General features: G+C 41.2%; 1 protein-coding gene across 53 annotated transcripts in view; it reads right to left on the bottom strand.

Annotated features, from left to right (window-relative positions):
• Positions 1 to 19,451, bottom strand: part of Zmynd11 (zinc finger, MYND-type containing 11) — an 87,987-nt gene that overhangs the window by 28,604 nt on the left and 39,932 nt on the right. For all 53 annotated transcript variants that reach the window (XM_087590159.1, XM_087590177.1, XM_087590163.1 and 50 more), the window contains 1 exon segment: positions 6,136 to 6,295. In XM_087590159.1, the coding sequence (XP_087446285.1) occupies positions 6,136 to 6,295 (160 nt within the window).

The following is a 19,451-nucleotide window of genomic DNA, read 5'->3' as shown; positions in this document are numbered from 1 at the left end:
AATCTAAATTGTTCATAAAAACTTTACTTAAATGTGTATGTTACATATAAACAATGTTCTGAAATGTCCAGTTCAGCTTGAATTCAGCAGCCTTTCAACATGTCTCCTCAAGAGAGAAGCTAGAGGGGTCAGAGAATCCTCTCCTGTTGTGGCTTAAGCAATAAGGTCTGTGAGGAGCACACCATCATTTCTAACCAATGCCTTACCTAAGAGGTGTGAACGTAGCTAAATTTCAAGATAATTATAAATGAATACTTCTTGTAAGCTGGCCATTTTCGTTGGAAACACCTGATGATGACATTCTTCCAAAGTGTCACTAACGCTGGGGTTTCGGCCCATTCACTACTAAAGTAATATTACAGTAAAATACCCTCATCTCCAGTGGCCTTGTTGGGCATCAACAGGAGGAGAGGCCCTTGGTCCTATCAAGCTCAATGCCCCAGTGTAGGGGAATGTCAGGGCGGGGAGGTGGGGAGGGAGGGAGTAGGTGGGTGGGTGAGGGAACACCCTCATAGAAGCAGGAGGTGGGTGGGATGGCAGGTTTCTGGAGGGGAAACTGGGAAATGGGATAATATTTGAAATGTAAATAAAAAGTGCAATTAATAAGAATAAAGGAGGCTTTGAAGCCAGGAGCAACAGAAAAAAAAATCCGTATCTCTTTAGAAAACCACAAAATACAAAACCTAAAATAATGGAGAAGCAAAAAAATACAGAGAAAAATGTCAAATGCTTCCTTTTTATTTCAAACAGTCTCTGAGGCTGAGAGCAGCCTGAAGTCCTGCTATCAAGGAGCAATTTACTTGAAAGTCCTCAGGGTGAAGCAGGTGGGAGCAAAAGTCTAGTCACATCTGCAATTAGTCTGGCCTCACCAGCAGCAAGGCAAGAGAGGAAAAAGGGTTCCTCACAAAACCACAGTGTGAGGCTCTCGGGAGAGTCCCTACATTTACATTGAAATGAACTAGGAACAATCGAGATCCTGAGTGCAAAGCCAGCAGGTCTATGAAAAGAGAAAACAGTTTTTTACGTAAGACTTTTAAGTCACAGTCAACACTGGCAACCAAATTCTTTACTGTCAGATCAAAATCACTTAACAAATAAAAGTACGGCCTTGTCCAGGGGACTGCCAATAAAGTTGGAAATCACCAATAGTTCATAATGATCACCTGGTTTCAAGATACATATTGTATATATTTTATCTGCAAATGATCCAAAACTCAAGGCCACCTACTTCCTATTTACAATAAGTATCTTGGAAACACCTTTTCACCATTGGTAAGCACTTTATAAACAAAGAGGTTAATTTGTGAGGCATTAACTTATATTAATTAAAAATGACTAGTAAATTCTAAACTTCACTCCCCTAGCTAATGGCAAAATTCTGCCCAAGAAACATAGTTCTCAAAATTTAAGAGTGTGTGTGTGTGGGGGGGGGGTTGACATGCTAGAAATATGGATTAAATATGGCCCCTAATCCTGTGTTCAGGGTAATCAGAGGATTGATAAGCATCCGTGAACATGAGCATGATGTGTGCATGTATGGTGTGTGTACATTCGGGTATATGTGAGTGTGTGTATTATGTATTCATTAATTATTGCAGTACAGGGCCCGTCTTGCACAGTGCCAGTAAAGCACTGCTAGCTTTAAAAACTCAAAAAAGAAAAGGTATTGGCATAACAAAGTATTAACTGTGCCGCCTGCCGACAGAACTTCCGAAGCCAAGGAAACCACATGTATAGGAATGATCTGGGCCCTCTCCGTTACTATGAGTCTAGGAGTTTTTAGATGAACACAGAGTTCCCAAGTGTTTCTCAGTGCTGAGTGTCCGTCATGTAGAAAACAGATTGGTGGGTACACTTCTACTTATTTACCAACTACTCTGTAAGCAGCCATAAAGACAGGAGTAGTCTTGTTATGAATGATTGCTGTTTCAATTTGCCATCTCATACAGGCATGGGAAGTAAGCGTGATGGGAAGTCACCGTGAAGATGCTTAGACACTGCACCATTTTACCATAGTCTCTCCAATAGAATTGGCATTTTTACCCAGGATGCTGCAATTTGTATGTGAGGTCACCAGTGAAAAACGTCTGAGAGTATTTCTGGGCTGGAAGAAGGAATTTTAGTGATACAGGATTATAATATGCCAGCATCCTCAAACACAGAGTTCCATACAGGTGTGAGCTTTTAGGATATGATTGCTTACTTAATAAAAAGAATGGTCCAACATTCATTTTATAACGTTGTTTCAAGTTCTAAAACGAGGCATTAGGGAAAAGGTACTGGGAGAGCATTAACAATGTAATATCAATGCTCATCATCGTACGGGGGAGAAAGGGAAACTATACGCATTGCCTTCCTTTCTCCACACTTGACGGGAGGGAAAACCAGCACTGTCCAACCTCTGCTATATAAAGTACCTCAGGAGACATAGCCGGAGACTCAAGAAATAATCTTGTTTGTCCATTTCTGTCTTACAGATGCTCTTTTCAGAGGTAAAGGAAGAACATTCTCACCTGTTCTTCAAATAAAAGAGCTGCTTTACTAAGGTCTAGCACAACTCTGAATGAAGTGTTCAACATACCACAGTTTAAAAACAAGCTTTAGGATACCAAAGTGATTGGAATCACACACGAAGCAGTGAAGCTGTAAAGTCCCAAATGCTGGTATGCAGACCCTGGCCCACTGAACTCCATGCAAATGAGGAAATGTGGCTCTTCCTGCCAAATATTCTTGAGGTATACTCTTTATTGCAGAGAGACCCTTTATATAACATACGTAGTGTCTGTGGTGTGAAGAGTATTTATTAACTTGTGAGTTCACAGCTTAGACCTGCCTCTGTGTGCAGATGACAAGTGTTAATGCAAATGCACAATTCCTGGGCAGTGTGTGATCTCATATTGTGTTACAGGGGACAAGTTAGTCACATGAACTTGTGAGTATCCCAAGGACATCAGGTCACTCACTGCAAAGCAAGCGGTATATCACCAGGCAGTAAGATACTCGTGTAGTCGACGAGTCACCTTCTCTTTACACCTTCGTAAGAACAGTCTTCTCAAGGCAAGCTCTTCACAGGATTTAAAATGGAGAATACTGGTTACAATGTAAATAGTCTGCAAATGACTCTGTTTACATGATCAATATGAAGTTGATGTTTCTGGGCTGGAGAGGTGGCTCAGTGGTTAATAACACTGGCTATTCTTCTAAAGGACCAGAGTTAAATATCCAGCACCCACATGATAGCTCATATCTATGTGTAATTCCAGTTCCAGGGGATCTGACACCCTCACTCACAGAGACAGACATGCAGGCAAAACACCAATGCACATGAAATAAAAATAATAGATCATTTTTAAAAAATTGATGTTTCTATTATATTGTCAACAGACACATTAAGTATTTTAAACTTTAATTTGTAAGTAATAATTATAAATTTATAGGGTACAGTGTGATACTTTGATATATATATATATCATGGCATGATCAAACCAGGCTAATTAACATAACTATTTAAAGTCCATTCTTTTAGCTGTTTAGAAATACACACTAAATTATTATTAACTCTATTGCCTTTCTGCACAAGAGATCTTGCTTCCATCCTTACTTACTGGTCAAATATTCGCCTTGGGTATATTTGTGTGGTCTTTATGGACAGATTTTCATTCAATACTTGTAGTGGTTTGACTGAGAAAGGCCACTACACACACATATATTTGCATGCTTGATTCCCAGTTAAACTTTTTAGGAAGGAGGTGTGTTAGAGGTGTGTTACTGTGGATGAGCTGGGAGACTTCAAAAGGCCACACCAGGCCCAGTGTGTGTCTCTCTCTGCCTGCCTGCCTGCCTGCCTGCCTGCCTGCCTGCCTGCCTGCCTGCCTGCCTGCCTGCCTGCCTGCCTGCCTGCCTGTGCATCAGGATATAAGCACTCAGCGCCCTTGCCTGTATGCCTGCATGCTGCATACTCCCTCTGAAACTTTAAACAAGCCCCAATTAAATGCTTTCTTTTATAAGAATTATCTTGGTCATGGTGTCTCTTCACAGTTATACAACAGTAACTAAGATAATCCTTAAGCAAATGAAATAAATATTAGTACGCCCACATTACATTAAGGATCAACAAAATTTTAAACAATTCCAGACATGTAAGCAAGAAATGCTTAGGACAGACATTAACCCAGCCCATAAGTACTTTACTTTGGAGTCTTTCCAGTTACATATTTCATAAGCAGAAGTTTGAGATACTCAGTTCTATTACATATGCATGTTTAGTATAGAACTGCTTGTGAATAAGAACTAATTAGCATTAAACCTATATAGTTGCTGTTACTTTAAGAGTTCATTTAGTAAAAGAAAGACAGAAAGAGGATTATAAAAATGTTTAAAGAAAATATGTAAAAATAAAAAGGAATCTAGAACCTAAAGCTATGGGAAATATATAGGCTAATTAATTGCTTGATGAACTAAAGAAATTTCAGTCTGAGGAAAAAAAGTACATATATAAGTATATACATATTAAAGCACACACACACACACACACACACACACACACACACACACACACACACACACACCTATCTTAAAGGAGAAAGCAAATCCTTGATCTAAGAACTATGTCCACATGACCCACAACTGCAAGAGCAGAGCCAGCTCAGTTACTGGTCACGTCCCCCCTCAGGCACTCTCCACACAGTCTCTGAATCTCTAAGAGCACAAGTGCCTGGGACAGAGTGTCCTATCCTGTCTGACTGTCCTGACTCACTCTAGACTCTCAGTTTCGACCTTTGCTCATCATGGCTAGCCGTGTAACCTACTCCACAAGGCTTCCAGCTACAGCAGAGATTTGATGGGAAGCGGCTCTGATGACAACTGTCCTGCTTCTTTCCAGCAATATTCCCAGGTCACAAACCAAACTATACACACAAGTAATGATTTTTCTTGTTTGTTTTCTGTTTGTAGAAACATGGATTTCTTTTCTGAGGCTCTGACATATATGTAAAATTGACAAGACTTTTAGGTCTGAACAACTTCCTACATTTAGAATTATCAGAAACACTAGGAGGTATTTCTACAGTCGGTCTCACTCAATCTGTGGGCTTGTCTGTCGTGTTACCAGAAAATGAAATGAAGTCAAATCTTTCAGGAAATTTTGCCACAATGAATCACTTTTTAAGATTTTATAAGATTTTTTAAAAGTTTAAGTTTTTAGAGGATTATATTACCAAATCCCCAAAACATACATTTGAAATCTACTATCTTAAAAGATGTTTACTATAATAATGAAAGCTTTTCTAACTAGTTGGTTAAAATATCAACAAATATGATGGGAAGATAGAGATACTACACATGAAATCACTCTTTGGGTAAGAAAACAGTGTCTCTGTATGTGTCCTTCACCCTGAGATCATGTCCTGGAGCTAAGAATGGAGTAAAGCAGTCACGGCTGGCGCGAGCTGAGGTACAGAAAGAAGCCACCTTCTAATCACCCTGCTTGGTTGATGCTCAGAGCCCAGTGCTACAGAAGCCACTGGCCTCTGTGGACCACGGCCAGCCACTCAGCATCTGGGACCTTGGTACTGGGGATGAAAGCCCGCCTCACAGCTGACTCGGGATTTGGTGCCATCCAAGTGAGACGGCTTTCCTAAGCAGGCCCTTTCCAGCTGTCGAGGCAGTAGAACCCTGTCCTGCACTGAGATATTTTTTAACTAATATTAGCTGAAGAAAGCACAGAAAAGGCCATTATTTATAAGAACATTTACTTTAATTCAATTTAATTTTGTTTTTTTTTTTTGAGACTGGGTATTTCTGTGAAGCCCCGGGTGTCCTAGAACTTGCTCTGTAGGCCAGGATAAACTCGAACTCACAAAGATCCACCTGTCTCTGCCTCTCAGCTGTGTGCCACTGCTGTCCAAGCTTAATTTTGTATTTTTAGATGCAAGATAACAGACAGATAAGGAAGATTTTTGTAAAAGTTAGTCTTCTTCTAGGAATCACAAGGAAGCTATCAATATAGAGCCTTAACGTTAATAAAAATGTTAAGAATTATTAAATTTCTACAGTGAATTTCTCTAGGTTATATTAATACTTAAAAAAAAAACCCAAAGTGCCAATTTCTAAATTTATCAAATAAAATATACTTACAATCTCATCTCCTGGTAACCAATATCCTTCCTGTTCAATGCCAGCTTTTGAACCTTTGCAGCCCACTGTTAGAGTTTCCACAATGAGACCATCTTTCACAGCTAAGCTCAGCTGCCGCGTGGTCTCTTTGGGATGCATGCCGTGGACCCGGGACATATACCTGAACATAGAGGAGACACACAGTTAGGCGTTTCTACTGTGGACCCGGGACATATACCTGAACACAGAGGAGACACACAGTTAGGAGTTTCTACTGTGGACCTGGGACATATACCTGAACACAGAGGAGACACACAGTTAGAGGAGTTTCTCAGTAATGACAACTAAACAGGAGGAAGATCAAGAAATGGAAGGCCCATTTGTTCTTCTTTTATTATGATTTGCATTTATGGAAGAAATAAAGGAAGGGAGGGAGGGAAGGATGAAAGGAGGGAAGGAGGGAGGGAGGGAGACAAAAGTGTCCAAGCCCTCAACTCTATGATGCTTTTTTTTTTTCATGGAAAATGATGACTCAGGCAAAGATTTTATTTCCAGCTCTTCAAAGTTTCCTTCTAAACGCATCCCAAGTTAAATCAAAGACTCATCCCCAGTAAAGCACTGTGCCAGCCCTTCATGCTGCAGTTCTTTAACACTGTCCTCAGCCATTGCAGTGTCCGGAGTGTCGGTCACACTCTAAACATTTGTAAAGACAGAAGCACTTTTTTAAAGCTATAAACAAAATTAAAAAGAAAGGGAACTACAAAAAGTCAAATGACTTTCACACAGGATAGGGCAATCTAACAATATATTGACTCTTTCACCTTCACACAGGATAGGGCAATCTAACAATATATTGACTCTTTCACCTTCACACAGGATAGGGCAATCTAACAATATATTGACTCTTTCACCGTGCTCACTAAGGAACAGGCGCTGTTTTAAGCCGTATGTTTGGAGCACTGATGGTTTGAAATAGTCCAGTAACAAACGCAAAGCACGAACACACTGAGTTGAACAATCAGTTTAATTTCAGCATTACTGCCTTGACCCTGAAGACTCTAAGGTAGACGTTTACAATCTTCAATCTAGGGCTTTAGAACTCTTTAAATCTTTAAAATAACTTGTATTCAAGGGGGAGGGGATAGAGGATTGATGGACCGGAAACTGGGAAAGTGAATAACATTTGAAATGTAAATTTAAAAAATTCAATAAAAAAAAAGTCAACACAAAAAAAACTTGTATTTAAAACTCAGAAAATAGTACCGATGAGCATATGAAACTAAGGAATGTATAGAACTATGTAAATCATTATTAAATAAATAAAACATGGACTCATGCCATCATCAGAAAAGCAAAATGTACACACTGGTGTTGATTACATGTTTATGGTATTTTTTTAAATAAAAAATAAGTTTCAAACCTCACTGAACCACACAAAAAAAGAAATATAGAAAATCCTGTGTTCACCAGCTACACTCGCTCCATTTCACAGTTTGCTTATGTCCATCTGTACTTCATTTAGTTTAAGCTCGATTACTGATTTTATTTTATTTCAAACAAGTCTATATATTTCTTCTATTTCTAATCATTTAAAAGAAAACAAAACAAACACAACAACAAAAACCCAGAAAACGTCAACATTCTGTCTTTCTGTAAACTAGTCATCTTCAACAGGCCCTTTGCCAATCCATAGAAACAGACCATAAAGCCAGGCACGGGCTGCACGCCTGTAACCTCAGATGCATTAGCTCAGGAGTTTGAGCTAAACGACAGGTTAGACTACAAAACTTCCATAGTGAGTTTAAGGCTAGCCTAGGGTAACAAGTAAGACTTTGCCTCAAAACAACAACAACAAAAATCAATCAAATTATAAGACAAAGCTGACTGTCTCAAACTCTTCATGGAGAATTACCCATATAAGAAAAGAAAGTAATACAATGACTTCAAGGAGATGAAACAGGACAGAAAAGTTTTTATCATGATTTTGAAAATAGAAAATAAAAATCCAGCATTTAAGGACCTCCTTGACTCAAAAGTGGAATTTGTGTCCTTGTTCTGGAGAAAGGCCAGGCAAGGGTCCTGCCGAGCCCTGCATTTTCAGTTGGGGAGGATGGCGACTGTGTAGGAGACAGCTCGCTTTTACAGATTCCCTTTTTCTGTCTTACAATTAAGTGAAGGAGTAAGGTGGGAAGGAATGTGGAGATTATGATTAGAGAACAGAACAGAGTCTCTGACAATTAATGAATGAGAACGTCAGGAGGAAGATGAGTGCAAGCACACTAATTCTCCCACGTTTTTAGCCAAAGGCTTTGAAAAGCTACCTTAGAGAGTATTTAAATTAATAAATAACAGCACAAGAAGTTTTTAAGTTATCATTAAAACACCACAAACAGTGAAACAAAAGAATCAACAAAAACGGAAAGTACATTAAACATGACAAGATGGCAAGCAAGCAGAGCAGAAGCTGAAAATGAGCGTGCACACGCCGGAGACCTGGGAGCAGGAGATGGACGAGGGCATCGGGACAGGATTAAACACAATATAGGCGACCCACAACAAAATGCTTTAAGCATTAACTGTAGAATATCCATTCATTGTCTGGTATGATATTGACAATAAAAACCTAAATAACTAAAAGCATATGCATGGGCACAGTGATGCCCTAAAACAGACCCATGCAAACCAGTCCTCCCTAGGGCACACTGACAGGGCAAAAGGGGAGCCGCAAGAAGACCAAGCTGCTACCTCACTCAGGTCAGCACAAAATACAGGTGCTATAGTCTTGTAAGGCAATATAAGTGATCAAAATTTGACTCTCTGATCAATTAAAATTTTCATTTTCCAAAGATATAAAGAAAAGGTGGTCAAAAAGCTTCCTCAGAAAGACCAACTTGGTGGGACATGGTCAGAGGCTGATTTTTGCTGTACTTTCAGTGGTCAAATTCTCTTCTAGCCCATAATAATAATCAAAAGCAAAGGAACTAGTATATAATAATTTTTGAAATGTACAGCAAATAAATAAAAACTAGTATATGCACAATTTTCACAAAAGTTATCTGAATATACAGTCTAACGCTAAATCTGTTTGTGAATGCTAGTACATTTATATAATTCAAATATCAAAAGCAAACACTATAACCAAGTGTTCAGTGAAAATTTAATATTTAGAACTATAAACGTAACATTCATTTCATTAGTAGACCAAAAGTAAAACAATTCATTAAGAATGTAATTCAGGGGCTGGAGAGATGGCACAGTGGTTAAGATCTCATGATGCCTACAGAGGACCCCACTTCATTCTTGGCACCCCCATGGTGGCTCACAACCACGTGCAACTATGGCTCCAGGGGACTTGAGTCTTTCCTGGCCTCTATGGGCACCTGTACTCTTGTACACATATGAGGTTTAAATGAGGTCAGAAACAAAGCATTTGCAGGGAGGCACTGGAGACTTTCTTACACTAGTGTGAGAATATCTTTTAAGCATACAACAAAACCAGAAGTGACACTACCAGTGGGCAAATTTACACAAACTGGCCATTTCTACATGGGGCAGGGGAGCCAGCAACCTACACTAAATGCACTAGACAAGCTGGAAAGCAGTGCATATCCCAGGGACCTAGCAAGTTCTGCACAGTTCTAAGAACCCCAGCACACACATGCAGACCTCCCTTTACACAATGCTTGGGACCAGAAACCATTCCAATTTGTCATTCTTCCATACTTTAACGTATTTGCACATACACGAGAGTCCTGGGATGGGACCCAGCCTGAACAGGAACCTTTTCTTTGCACATAAATATGATCTGAAGGCAATGTATGTACTACTATTTGCAATTAGTGTGCCTGTGTTCTGCACAGGGCCACTTCATGGGATCATATAGGGAATTTTCCACTCATGTCATCATGGGGCAATCAGAGAGTGTGAGACTGACTTAAAGAGGGTTTGACTTTACACACTATGTATGGTTTAGCTAGTGTTTATGGTGCACACTGAGCTACTGCCTTACTACCTAGGTTTGTCTTTCCTAAATTTGTCTACTTGGGCTGTTTCATTTAGAACTTGTGTAAAATACACATCTCAGGTAGCAATAATGCCTTATTTTAGTTTTTCTCAGGGAATTCTTAAACTATCCACCGCTCCATAAGATGCTTAAAGACAGCCTACTGGCAAAGTGGCTTATGATGCCAACTAGACATCCTCAGGACTTTCCTTTTCTGGTCCCAGACAGCCAAATTAAGAAAAACATTGTTGCATTTTACTATTCCTTGACACATTTGTATCCAGGGGGTTTCACCATGATAATGAGTTTTCTGAAGGGCTTTGCCCTCAGACTGCTTTGGAGCATGGGCTGAAACACCTCTACCTTTTACTCAGTAACTACAGCATCTTTAGTTAGCAGCTCGAGATGCTCGCCCTTTCCCTACTGTTCTGGAAAAGCTAACTCTAGTAACGGATTCTCACTTCTCTTAAAAAGTAAAGGAAATGGCAATAACTGGGCCAGAACACACAGTTACTACACAGAGGAGTGTGTTGCCTTGAACACGCGCACCTGAAGAAAACCTGCTTCAAAAGAGCTTGATGAGCCAAGAAGACAGCTGATGCACTGGGAGGTGTCAGGAACAGCTTGAGACCTTCTAGTCTTCTACTGCAATTGACTCAGTATAAAAAGTCATCAAACAGTGGAGAAGTGTCTACCTATTTAAAGGATATGTTCAATTTCTTTGAACTTAATACCGTTTTTTCACCTTTTCCATTCACTTTCATGCCTACAATTTTTCTCCCACTGTCTGGAGCCTTGGATACTGCTTTACAACTGTGGATGCATTCAAACAAGCTGTAAAATGTTTATGATGTTTCCTCTCCCCTGAGCCAATTCTGCCTGTGGAAGGCCCTCCACCCCCACAAGAAAAACAAACAAACACATACAGTTAATTGTAACAGGAAATGGTTATCACCTTTAGGAAAGTAAGAAACTGTAAGGACCATTTTCCCTGAGACTTAAGAACCCAATAGTGAGGCAAGCTCAGACACTGCACCACAGCTTCAGGAAGTACTGAGAACTGAGCACGCAGATGAAAACAATGCTTCCACCCAAGGGAAAATGGCTGCCAGAAGTGCAGCGAGTCTGTCCATCAAAACACTAGTCCATGGGGGCATGCCTCACACCTTGTGAACAGCTCCACTCTCATTACAGGTTCTAAGGCTCGAGAATAGTCACCATTCTGGTGGCCATGTAACACTTTATTCTAAGTCTATGCTGGACAGTCTGGACCAACACCTTAGTTCAATGCTCCCTCATGTCCAGCTGGCACAGCCTGCTGTTAGGTTGCTCAAAGAAACTTGGAACCAACTGCCCCAAGTTGTCCTCTGACTTTCATAAGACCTTCACATGGCATGTGGATGTACACACGACTGCATGCACAAACACAAAATAAGTAATTTTTTCATTTTAAAATTAAAATAGTCTTAAAATTATATAGTTTGACAATTTTAATTTTAATATCATCTATGAAAAATGGTCACTGGTACAACCATTCTGGAAATCAGTCTGGAGGTTCCTCAGAAAATTGGACATTGAACTGCCTGAGGATCCAGCTATACCTCTCTTGGGCATATACCCAAAAGATGCCCCAACATATAAAAAAGACACGTGCTCCACTATGTTCATCGCAGCCTTATTTATAATAGCCAGAAGCTGGAAAGAACCCAGATGCCCTTCAACAGAGGAATGGATACAGAAAATGTGGTACATCTACACAATGGAATATTACTCAGCTATCAAAAACAATGACTTTATGAAATTCATAGGCAAAAGGTTGGAACTGGAAAATATCATCCTGAGTGAGCTAACCCAATCATAGAAAGACATACATGGTATGCACTCATTGATAAGTGGCTATTAGCCCAAATGCTTGAATTACCCTAGATGCCTAGAACAAATGAAACGCAAGACGGATGATCAAAATGTGAATGCTTCACTCCTTCTTTAAAAGGGGAACAAGAATACTCTTGGCAGGGAATAGAGAGGCAAAGATTAAAACAGACACAGAAGGAACACCCATTCAGAGCCTGCCCCACATGTGGCCCATGCATATACAGCCATCCAATTAGACAAGATGGATGAAGCAAAGAAGTGCAGGCAGACAGGAGCCGGATGTAGATCTCTCCTGAGAGACACAGCCAGAATACAGCAAATACAGAGGCGAATGCCAGCAGCAAACTACTGAACTGAGAATAGGACCCCCGTTGAAGGAATCAGAGAAAGAACTGGAAGAGCTTGAAGGGGCTCGAGACCCCATATGTATAACAATGCCAAGCAACCAGAGCTTCCAGGGACTAAGCCACTACCTAAAGACTATACATGGACTGACCCTGGACTCTGACCTCATAGGTAGCATTGAATATCCTAGTAAGATCACCAGTGTAAGGGGAAGCCCTGGCTCCTGCTAAGACTGAACCCCCAGTGAACGTGATTGTTGGGGGGAGGGCAGCAATGGGGGGAGGGTGGGGAGGGGAACACCCATAAAGAAGGGGTGGGGGGAGGGTTAGGGGGATGTTGGCCCGGAAACCGGGAAAGGGAATAACACTCGAAATGTAAATAAGAAATACTCAAGATAATAAAAAAAAAAGGAAAGAAAGAAAATAGACATTAAAAAAAGAAAAGAAAAGAAAATGGTCACAGCAAAATCATATACTTCATCTTGTCTACTGATGAAAGAAGTAAACAAAGTAAGGCCTTCTGTTTAAATTATCTATAAATTTCTTCCTGATGTCATTTACTACATTTCCATTCACAACACCTAGTAGAGTACACTTTGCACAGGCGGCAAGAGCGTTCAGAATAAAGCATTAAGATAACACAATTCCTATGCGACTGAGGCACTGTCTTCTGTTGGATAATTGGGCACAGAAAAGTCTTCAGTGGAAAAGAGAGAACTAACTATAAATGGTAATTAATACTAAATGATCTGTGTCTCACTAAATGAGAATGCAGCGGGTCAGCACTGCTCCTGAGCTTGACTAGGTGCAAAACAACAAGACAGCAAGGGACAGGAGAGGCAGAGACACCTTGTCCACTCTGACAGCCCTTGACTATCACTCAGTCCAAGCCAACTCTTACTTCCCATCTACTTCCTTTAAAAGTTTGGTTTTCACTGAGCATATGTACATTCTCAAACACACACACACACACACACACACACACGCACGCACGCACGCACACGCACACGCACACGCACACACACTTTTACTTGCATTTCCCCATCCCAAATCCAGACCCCCACCATATACCCTCCCCAAAAGTCCCCAAGCAGCTCTGGGCCAGGTTGTTTGCATTCCTGGGCTTCCGATAAAGAGTAGAGTTGTTGCGTGGTGTAGGTGACATCTTTTAATTTGCTTTCCTTTCCAATTAGGAAATAATGTCTTCACTACCACATGCTAATTGTGGATATCTTGTTGGAATGAACTACCATTATCTTCACAAACTGATCTCAAACCATGCTGGCCAAAACAAACAAAGAAACAAACAAACAAACCATGATAGAGAAAGGCAATTTAAACATTCCTTGTCAGAAATGCTGGTAGCTGCAAGTGGAATCTTTACATAAAGTTTCCCAGCTGAACATTCCTGATGCTTCACATCTGAAATGCAAACCTGTTCAATACCATTTGAAGGCTCGAGACCAAAGATCATCTTTAAGATCATCTTTGATTTTCATTTTCAGACTAGGAATGCTCCAGGATGTTTGACTTGGAACAAGGCAGACAACCACCAGCAAGGGGAACAAGGAGAACAGTGGTGAGAGAGCAGGGAATGCTGCCTAGTCATGACACTTGCTAGTCTGAGACACTGGGTGCAAAGGATGTCGGTTTCCTAAAGGAAGGCGATGACTTTCTCAATAAAAGATAACTAGTTAATGGCAAAGGTGGTAGGAGAATTTGGTTTGCAGGTTTGCAGTTGCTAAAGATAAATCAATGAGTCAAACAGTCTATATACCCTCAGTGTTTAGCAAAGGCCAGTGAAGACTGTTGCATATGTTGGTCATTAGCTCTAGGTATGCAATTAACCCAAGTCAAGAAAAGAGTCCCTTACCCATCAAGATGGAGCAGCAGTAAGGAAGGCTGCACTGCTAATAAACCACCAACTATCCCATGACATGAGCTGCCACAGGTCTCAAATATATTATACCCTTACTGCAGTTTCCCCTCCCTCCCCTCCTTCGCCCTCCTCTCCACCCCTCCATTCCCCTTCCCCTCTACTCCTCCTCTGGTTTCCTTCAGAAAAGGGATATCCAGGGATATCAACCAAACACAGCATATCAAGTTGCAATAAGATTAGGCACTTCCCCCATATTAAGGCTGGACAAGGCAACCCAGTAGGAGGACAAGGATCCAAAAAGTAGGCAAACATCAGCCATAGGCCCTGCTCCCTCTGTTAGGAGTCTCACAAAATTACCAAGCTACGCAACTATAATGTGTACACAGAAGGCCTAGGTGAGACCCACGCATGCAGGCTCCCTGGTTGTTGGTTCAGTCTCAGTGAGCCCGCATGGGCTAAGGTTAATTGATTCTGTGGGGTTTCTTATATCCTTGAGCCATCTGCCTCCCACAATCCTTCTTCCCCCTCTTTAGCACTTTTACAGTTTGTTAGTTTTGTTTCATTTTTTTTGTTTGTTTTTTACAGTTGTCTCTAGATCTAAAAAAGGGAAGAGTTACAGAGAGAAATAAAACTAGATAGATTCTGAATGGCTACAGAGAACAGATGGACTAAAGACTGAACCGTGAGAGGTACAGCTGTTATGGTTGTAATACAAACTGTAGAGAGTATTCTTGTAGTTGTCTTGAGGAAGAGGAATTATGAGCTGAAGAGTTGGCTTAATGATTAGAAGCATGTAATGTTCTTCCAGAGGATCTGAGTTCAAACGCCAGCACCCACACTAGGTGGGTACCAACTGCCTAGACTCCAGTCCCACAGGATCTGACAGCCTCTTCTGGCCTCTGCAGACATCTCCACTCATGTGCACACCCATGCATATGCTCATAATTACACATAAATCTTTTGTAAAGCAAGAAAAGGAAGTGCTTATTTATTTATTTATTTATTTTTATTTATTTTTTTATTTATTTATGTTTTTGAGACAGGATCTCACTCTTTGGCCTAGGCTGACCTAAAACTCAAGGCAATCATTTGCCTCAGTCTATTGAATACTGAGATTACAGTCCTGAGTTGTCATTCTTGATGAATAAAAGAAATTCTTAAATATTTCAAGAGCACACAATGTCAAGGAAAAGACTGGATCCAATCACACTAATACGGAACTCTATGAGGCAGCTTGGTAGTGTGGACTACACCTTTCATTCTAGAGTTTAGGAAGCAGAAGCACATGAATCTCTGTAAGATTGAAGCCATCTTGGTAAAAAGTTAAACAAATGATAGAAGGAAATAAAAACTAGAAAAGGCCATCTAACAGAAAATGTGGTACATCTACACAATGGAATATTACTCAGCTATCAAAAACAATGACTTTATGAAATTCATAGGCAAATGGTTAGAACTGGAAAATATCATCCTGAGTGAGCTAACCCAATCACAGAAAGACATACATGGTATGCACTCATTGATAAGTGGCTATTAGCCCAAATGCTTGAATTACCCTAGATGCCTAGAACAAATGAAACGCAAGACGGATGATCAAAATGTGAATGCTTCACTCCTTCTTTAAAAGGGGAACAAGAATACCCTTGGCAGGGAATAGAGAGGCAAAGATTAAAACAGAGACTGAAGGTACACCCATTCAGAGCCTGCCCCACATGTGGCCCATACATATACAGCCACCCAATTAGACAAGATGGATGAAGCAAAGAAGTGCAGGCCGACAGGAGCCAGATGTAGATCTTTCCTGAGAGACACAGCCAGAATACAGCAAATACAGAGGCGAATGCCAGCAGCAAACTACTGAACTGAGAATAGGACCCCCGTTGAAGGAATCAGAGAAAGAACTGAAAGAGCTTGAAGGGGCTCGAGACCCCTTATGAACAACAATGCCAAGAAACCAGAGCTTCCAGGGACTAAGCCACTACCTAAAGACTATACATGGACTGACCCTGGACTCTGACCTCATAGGTAGCAATGAATATCCTAGTAAGAGCACCAGTGGAAGGGGAAGCCCTGGGTCCTGCTAAGACTGAACCCCCAGTGAACTAGACTGTTGGGGGAGGGCGGCAATGGGGGGAGGGTGGGGAGGGTAACACCCATAAGGAAGGGGAGGGGGGAGGGGGATGTTTGCCTGGAAACCGGGAAAGGGAATAACACTCGAAATGTATATAAGAAATACTCAAGTTAATAAAAATAAAATAAAAAAAAAAGAAAAGGCCATCTATACAGTGGAGACATTAGCAACACCAGTGGAGAAAGAGGAAAGAGAACCAGACTTCTGATTTGAGCCCAACATCTGGCATAATGTTACACAATTTTTCCTGATCCTAAGCCTCACTGTACTCATCAGCAATGATGGTGTGTGAGTGACATCAACCCCTGAATTGTGAAAATTAAATGCCACCAAATGACATCCATTAGAACAGCCCTCCTTGAAATTACTTCCTCAGTTAACGCAACCAAACAGCTCCAAGTATTTTATGAGTGCACACACAAGTATGTATGTGTGTGTATGTGTATGTGTGTGTATGTGTGTGTGAGTGTGTGTGTGTATGTGTGTATATGTCTATATGTGTGTGAATGTATGTGTATGTGTGTGAGTGTGTGTGTGTGTGAGTGTGTGAGTGTGTGTGTGAGTGTGTGTGTGTGTTTGTGTGTGTGTGTGTGTGTGTGTGTGTGTGTGTGTGTGTGTGTGTGTGTACATGCAGTGCTGGAGATAGAACCCAGGGCCTCAGCACACTGGCAACCACTCTACTATTGAGCTCCAGCCCCAGCCCAAATATTCATTATCCCTACTGTCCCAACTGCTGTACTCCCTACTTACATCAGTGTGAGTGATGTGATCTATTTTAAGATACACATAGTCAGCAAATACTTGTAAAATCTAAGAAACTTTAAGACATGATAAAAATGAACTTAAGTAAATGACTATGAAAATAGAAAGAAGGGTCAGGGTTGGCTATACCAAAACCAGGATTTTGAAGACTGTGTATTCTGCGTTTTGAAAGGATTCATCTGATGACTTTGATCACAAATGGAGGGAAAATACAAAATACAGAACCAGTGATACTGCCACATGCCTGCGAACAGTCTTTTGGGTTAAATATCAAGTGGGAAGAGGCTACACACAGAAGCAGACACGATGGATGTAACTGAGAAGGGCTCTGGGTTTACGTACCATGGGAATCAAGAGATGTCTAAGAATACAATCATATGTGAAAATCAGAGAGGTGACTGATAATCATGGGGCTGAGGAGAAAAACAGAAAGGCCCGAGAACACCAATCTAGGCACATAAGCTGGCCAGGCCTACAGGGAGCCCAGGGCTGTCAGGGTGCAGTGGGAATGGGGCAGCAGGGGTAAGGCATGGAGTCATGCAGACAAAATCTGTGACAGTGGAGTCACTGGGTAAGGCACGCTGCACGTGGACTCCATGAGCCACAAGAAAAAGGTCAGCAAGAATAAGGCACATTGACAGTTAGTACCACTTCAGAAAGATGTCCCTGGCACTAACCCAGTGACAGCAAGGGACAGAGATGGGGCAGGAGGACTGCACCACAAGTAGGAAAATGGAAAGAAACAGCAGAGTAGCACGTAAGAAAGCAGACACTCAGACATAGGGAACCATTTAACCTAGCTTGAAAGGAGAAAATGAGTGTGCTTTATTTTAATCCTGTCTGTACTTTAAAACCCCTGCTATATATTCCTCTTTAACTAGTAGTTAAATAACTCAGTACAGACACTAAACACACTCCTAACCTGACATCTCCCTTCAAATACTACAAATACTTCCCATGATCCAGACAATCTATGCTTTGCCTCTCCATCCTCAAGGCCTTCCAAACTCTCTGCAACTTTCCCTCAGATGAAGTCTGCAGTATTACACATCACTACCCTCTGACCCTCGGGAGCAAGCTGAACTCTGCCACACCTGGTACTGCTGTTTTATTCCTTAGTGGTCAGTTGTGCTCTCAGGTGCCTTGTCTTTAAATTCACAGACACGCAAAGAATGTCAAACTCATGCAAACAGACAAGCTTCTAAGGCAAGAGGAGTGGCCTAAAGTCTCCCCTCTAAAAGAAGCAACCGTGACTGCAGAACTGAGAATCAGCCTGTGACAGCCCAGTGTGACATGAGGCCATAATTGTAACAGTGATAAAGTGTCTACAAGTCTCTCTGAGACAAAGAGTCAGGAAAACTGGATTGAAGATGCAGAAGTGACACTGAGGCCTCCTGAGACTCATGAGCAGGACAGTGAGGTGGACACAGCTGCTAAAGCTAACAGGTCTAAAGGCTTACTTACGCCATGGTCATTCTCCTCTTTGATAATCCAGAGGGAATAGAATCTCACAAAGAGACACATCCCATACAAACAGGGTGTCACAGAATTCTATTAAGTGAGCAATATGCGTCTACTTGACCTCCACAGGAAGCCTAAGCACCAAGAGGACTTACAGTCCAGGTCTTGATATGTCTGTAGTGACAAAAAGTCCAGGAAAACTCAGAAATGTCAATGCCAAACATGTCACAAGGTGTAAGAGGCTACCTCCTGACTGGGATTTGATCTTAAAGTAAGCAGCACATGTAATCAATTCTGACCTCCAGTGGCACAAGGTCACCTATCCAAATAGCCCTAGAAATGCAGCGCTAAGTGCTCAGGGCAGGGAAGAAACCTGGCCAGTAATCACTACAGCTGTCTCTCGCGCAGGCAGTAGAAAGTAAAATGTCCCTGCCTTAGCATTCTCCCTGGCCAGCAATGCCAGTAGAGATGAGAATAATCCATACTAACTTCATCAGGATGTGCTTAAACTATCTTTCAATAACCACTGGGAACAACCGTGACCCCCTAAGACTGCTACAACTATCCAAGGCAGATGTGAGCTCTCTGTCTGGATAATGGAGGAAAGATGGTGAGCTGTGCACCTTATTTTTCCTAATGTTCTAATGCCCAGATCATTTAAAGACCCAGGAGCAACAATATAGGAACCACCAGGGTTCAAAAATCCAAGTTCCACTTCGGTGCCTGATTCTATTCATAGGATTCCTCATACTTTGTGCCTTGATTTAAATCTAATGCATAAGAACTAATACCTTAAACACATGAATATGTCTAAAATACATGTTTAAGAATGAATATTAGGGGTTGGGGATTTCGCTCAGTGGTAGAGCGCTTGCCTAGGAA

The sequence above is a fragment of the Rattus norvegicus genome, chromosome 17, assembly GCF_021556685.1.
Source record: "Rattus norvegicus strain SHRSP/BbbUtx chromosome 17, alternate assembly SHRSP_T2T, whole genome shotgun sequence".
NCBI lineage: Eukaryota > Metazoa > Chordata > Mammalia > Rodentia > Muridae > Rattus > Rattus norvegicus.
Note: the sequence above shows the minus strand (reverse complement) of the source record. Positions and strands in the feature narration are given on the sequence as shown.